Source organism: Ostrea edulis, chromosome 7, assembly GCF_947568905.1.
Source record: "Ostrea edulis chromosome 7, xbOstEdul1.1, whole genome shotgun sequence".
NCBI classification, from domain to species: Eukaryota; Metazoa; Mollusca; class Bivalvia; order Ostreida; family Ostreidae; genus Ostrea; species Ostrea edulis.
Window position 1 is genome coordinate 39564107 of NC_079170.1, and position 5000 is coordinate 39569106.

The 5000-nt window shown below is 33.8% G+C and overlaps 1 protein-coding gene across 6 annotated transcripts in view; it reads left to right on the plus strand.

Moving 5' to 3' along the window:
- LOC125657220 (cell division cycle protein 123 homolog) overlaps positions 1 to 5000 on the plus strand; it is a 24184-nt gene that overhangs the window by 14001 nt on the left and 5183 nt on the right. For 2 of the 6 annotated variants that reach the window (XM_048887895.2, XM_048887897.2), the window contains exons 9-11: positions 1714 to 1836; positions 3850 to 3878; positions 4083 to 4202. In XM_048887895.2, coding sequence (XP_048743852.1) covers positions 1714 to 1836; positions 3850 to 3878; positions 4083 to 4202 — 272 coding nt within the window. Of the gene's footprint in view, positions 1 to 1713; positions 1837 to 3849; positions 3879 to 4082; positions 4262 to 4366; positions 4662 to 4719 lie in introns of those variants that run through there. The other 4 variants (XR_008796952.1, XM_056144378.1, XM_056144379.1 and 1 more) reach the window with 4 other exon arrangements.

Sequence of the window (5000 nt, forward strand, 5' to 3'; positions counted from 1 at the left end):
AGAAGTAACATAGAACTATTTGAGTTGTCGCTCTTTGCAGCGCATAACTTTCCATTACGGCACTCTTCAAATTAGAGGCGCGTTTAGTAGGGTCCCTTTGGACGTGATGGCGGCGAACTCTGTTCTGTAGATTATTACAGTTTACAGTGCATCGATTTTGGGAATATTTTGAAACCAATAGGTATTCCGTTTTGTAATAAAAATAGGCAAACCTTAGTTGATTTATATGAGGGTACCGATGCGTTATATTTATCAGTCAGTGTGATGGTGATATAGAGGCCTCCGGGCGCGGGCTCCATTAGAAGACGTACGATTCGTGGAAAAACATATCCATACCCATTTCATGATAATAGCATCGTTTGGACTCCCAATCTTTCCAACATTCCCGCCATAGATGCCTTTGATTGTTGATGTGACATCGTTTCTTCAGAACTACTGTGATACAATGTCGCACAGGCATTACCGCGTCATTGACTAGAATGTTTGTCCCGAAAACCTCGCAAGATTTGTACCGTTTTCATTTTTAAAAATATTTTTGTGGTGGGTCTGGTTAGTTTTTTTTTTAATTAGATGGGTCATTGTAAAATGAGTTTATCAATTTGATGGGTCATGGGGTAATTTTTTATTTTTTTTTTTTATGGGTGCTTGGTATATACAAAAGGTGCCTCCCGATCCCCCCATGTATTTATTTCTGGAATAGCCCTAACTATGATTGTGTGCTGATTGTATTTCATATTTTGTACAATATGTGTCTCTTTGTCTTACGACGACAAGTTAAAGTGACATACAGTATAAATTCCTGTAAAATGTGACAGGTATTTTCATTTCAAAGTCTACTCCATTTATATTGAAGTTGCTTATATTGAACTATCAGTTATATCGAAGTTAGAATAAATCCCCAATTGACATATTTTTATATGGTTCAACATTTGTTATCGGGTTATGTTGAACTTTGGATATAATGAACAATGCAGATTGGTCCCCCGAATTTCAATATATCTGGAGAAGACTGTGCATGTATAATGGTAATTTGACCCTTTGTTTTGAGAATGGCTGCCGGGACGGCGAAATAACAGGTATATGAACGTGTGTAGAAATCTGTTCTGCATATTACAATGGTATTGAGCAGGTGTTGCATTATATCAGGTGGGGACATACCAAGATTGTACTGTATATAGTAAAACATCAATCCTATATATTTAATAAAGAAAGAAAGAAATCTTGTTTTTCTTTGATTAAATCCATTATGCGTTGTTTAAGCATTGAATGATTATATTTTTTTTTACATGCTACGTATGATAACATGGAATTGTGTACATACATATCGAATAAGATACCTTGTCGCCTTACAATAATATGTCTTTACGGTGGTTTGTGTTACATGTATATGCTCAACACATTTTAAAAAAAAACTATAATCATTCAATACTTATATCAGTTATCTACATTTTCTCATTAGAATGCTTTCATATTTTGAACTCACCATTAACTCTGTACATGTACGTGAAATTGACAGCACGGTAACAGTCAAGTCATATGCAGCCTACTCGATACTGGTTTGGTTCTGCTTTTGCAGTGTTTTGACATGTACCAATACTAGAATACACTCATTTGTATTGTGGAATAAGGCACATAATTTGCAATGTACATGTAAATGGAGTTATATGTTTTAAAATCACAAGTGATAATGATGTGTTATTTTCTCATTTTCAGCAATATGTCAGAGAAACCACACTGCATTTTATGATTTCATTAGACACGAAAAAGAGGACATTGTATCAGACATTCGGTCCTTCTTCTATCACATGATTCATTTGAAGTTTCCCAATGAGAGCTGTGAGTATTAATAAAGTCGTGTGATTGGATAGAAAGGAAATATCATATTTTACATATGAACATGTATTAGTGGCCTTGAATTCATTTCCCCATTTTCATATCATTTTTTTTCTGAATTATAAAAATTTTGTTAAGTGATTTATTTATGCTTGGTATGTAGATGGTCGTTTTTAATAATTTCACAATGAAAGATGATGCTATTTATTCCACAAAATTGCCAGATTTGCTGCTAGCAAAAAAGGCCAGTCGAGTTGTTCCTGTAAATCAGTAAAAAGACATACATGTAGTCTATACACATTACATTTATACAACAATTTATACAACAGCATTACATTTATACAACAGCAGAACTTAGCTTCATGTACATGTAAAGGGTGAAGGCATGTGACATGTAAAAATTATTTGTCAATGGATTTTCTCCTCCTATCCGTTAAAATCGCAGTATGGGGAACCCTCAATTCAAATCTGTCCAAATCATGTGAGAGTTCCAGTCGTTGTAGAGAATTATGGGCATGGAAGAGTTACGTTCCATGACGGTCAGTGAAAACTGATTAACATTGCCTCATAGTGATGTTGAACTATCTCTGAAATTAATACCTGTCTGAAATTCACACAGACTGTGGGAAATGGATACCATAATGTCCATTTCAATCATTCAATATTATTGCTTTTCAGTTTTGTTCATCGTTGTGTGTAGTCCATGGTAAACATTTACACAATATACTTGTACATTATGACTTTGTATATATAACAATATGGGTGAAGGGGGAACAATTTTTTTAATTTGATGGGACCTGAGGGGTGTGGCAAACACCATCAAAATGTAATCTTTAAAAATCTTTTTCTGTATTCCTGAACACCAAGCAGTAACACTATTAGCATGATTTTGATGTTACGTAATAATCCCTTTTTCAAGGTTGTGAAATTCATAATCCCTGCATTCAGGGTTCATGCCTCAGGGTGGGTTAAGTTGGTCATATATTTGAAATGCACTACATCTTAGAAAATCCTCTAATCTTCTTTACTTCTAGACATCAAGGACGCACAATGTTGGGATGATTATAATGAGCATTGAGCTCTCTACCAAAATTGTTAAATTAATGATCCCAAGGTTCAAGTACCAGGGTAAAGCTAGATTGAGCATATACATTATGTGCTGAAAATGCCAAAAAATTCATCTTTACTGCTGGACATCAAACAGACAAAGTGTTCATAATAAGTGAATGTAATGAGCAATGTGAAATTTACTGCCCCTGGGTTCAGGTCTCAGGGTGGGGCTTAGTTGATCATATGTTGAAAATGCAATATATTTTAGAAAATGTTGCTCTTGGACATTAAACAGATAAATTGCTTGCATGGTTACCTATAACAAGCAATGAGCCCTCTCTGAAAATAGAACTCCAATAGAAAATCGTGTTTCTCTGTAACAGTTATAAAACTTACTCACCTATAAAAGAATTCTAAATCATTAAAGGTGTATGATGCTGTAAATTCCTAAATGTATGCGAGGAATTCATTATCGCTTAATTTCGCAAGAAACATCACTAGCGAAAAAATATTTCTCACTTTCATATTTATATTACTAAAATACGTGCAAAAACACTTGATTAACTGAGTACTCGTGAATTTATTTTCTCGCGATTTGACGTCCATGAGTCATTTTACGATAATAAATACTTGCTTAAAATAAGGAATCTGCAGTAGTTATTCAAGAAATGAATTTCATTGAAGAAAATACATGAGGGTATGAACTGTGATGCTCTACCCAGGAATACTTCATGAAGTTTGTGCTCTTGCACTACTATTCCAATGCTTCTCAATATTCATTTCAAAGATCTATTATAGATATATTGGTTTTTTTATATTTATTGTTGTTTAAAAAATTAATGGAGAAAGAGAAAAAAGAAAATCCCAAAAGTCATGCCTCAGCAATTTTACGTTTCAGACATATCATATTTTAATAACATGACAAGTGTCCTATTGACCCTTAAGATCTCGTGTTTTCTTTTCCAGATGTCTTTGATGTTTACAGGAGAGACCAGGTAAACCTTCATGTCTATATGTATATTCAAATCGTCAATCTATCTAATTGTATATTGAAAATATTAATCTACATACATGTATCTATGGTTAAAGATGAAATTAAATAGAGATAATGGAGAGATAATATTATGATATTACATTGTTAAGAGTTCATCTTGGCTTGTCAAATATCCCCAGCTTTATTGATGTTTGATGGAATTCAGGGGAAGTTACTCCTGTTGGACTTTAATCCGTTTGGAGTTGTGACAGATGGTTTGATGTTTACATGGGATGAACTGACTGACAGTGATACAAACCTCAGGGGTACAGACAACGAAACACAGGTAAATATAGTGGATCAGACAAACACAGGTAAATATAGTGGATTATCAGACAAACACAGGTAAATATAGTGGATTATCAGACAATTAAACACAGGTAAATATAGTAGATTATCAGACAATGAAACACAGGTAAATATAGTGGATTATCAGACAATGAAACACAGGTAAATATAGTGGATTATCAGACAAACATAGGTAGATATAGTGGATTATCAGACAAACACAGGTAAATATAGTGGATTATCAGACAAACACGAGTAAATATAGTGGATTATCAGACAAACACGAGTAAATATAGTGGATTATCAGACAAACACAGGTAGATATAGTGGATTATCAGACAAACACAGGTAGATATAGTGGATTATCAGACAATGAAACACAGGTAAATATAGTGGATTATCAGACAATGAAACACAGGTAAATATAGTGGATTATCAGACAAACATAGGTAGATATAGTGGATTATCAGACAATTAAACACAGGTAAATATAGTGGATTATCAGACAAACATAGGTAGATATAGTGGATTATCAGACAATTAAACACAGGTAAGCTGTTAAATATGCTGGGATGATAGAAAACAGAAACACAGGAAATTGTTGTGAGTTAATCGTACTACATCATCAGATACTCACAGCTGATCTCGTGAGTAAAAGACCAGTAGAAGATGAGATCAGCTGTTGGTGTCCTGTGATGATCATACTAGAGAATACATGTAATTATGGTGCAAGGAAATGCAGGTTAGAAAATTATCCTTAACCTCCGTAAATGGATTAAAGCATTCTAACATTTCA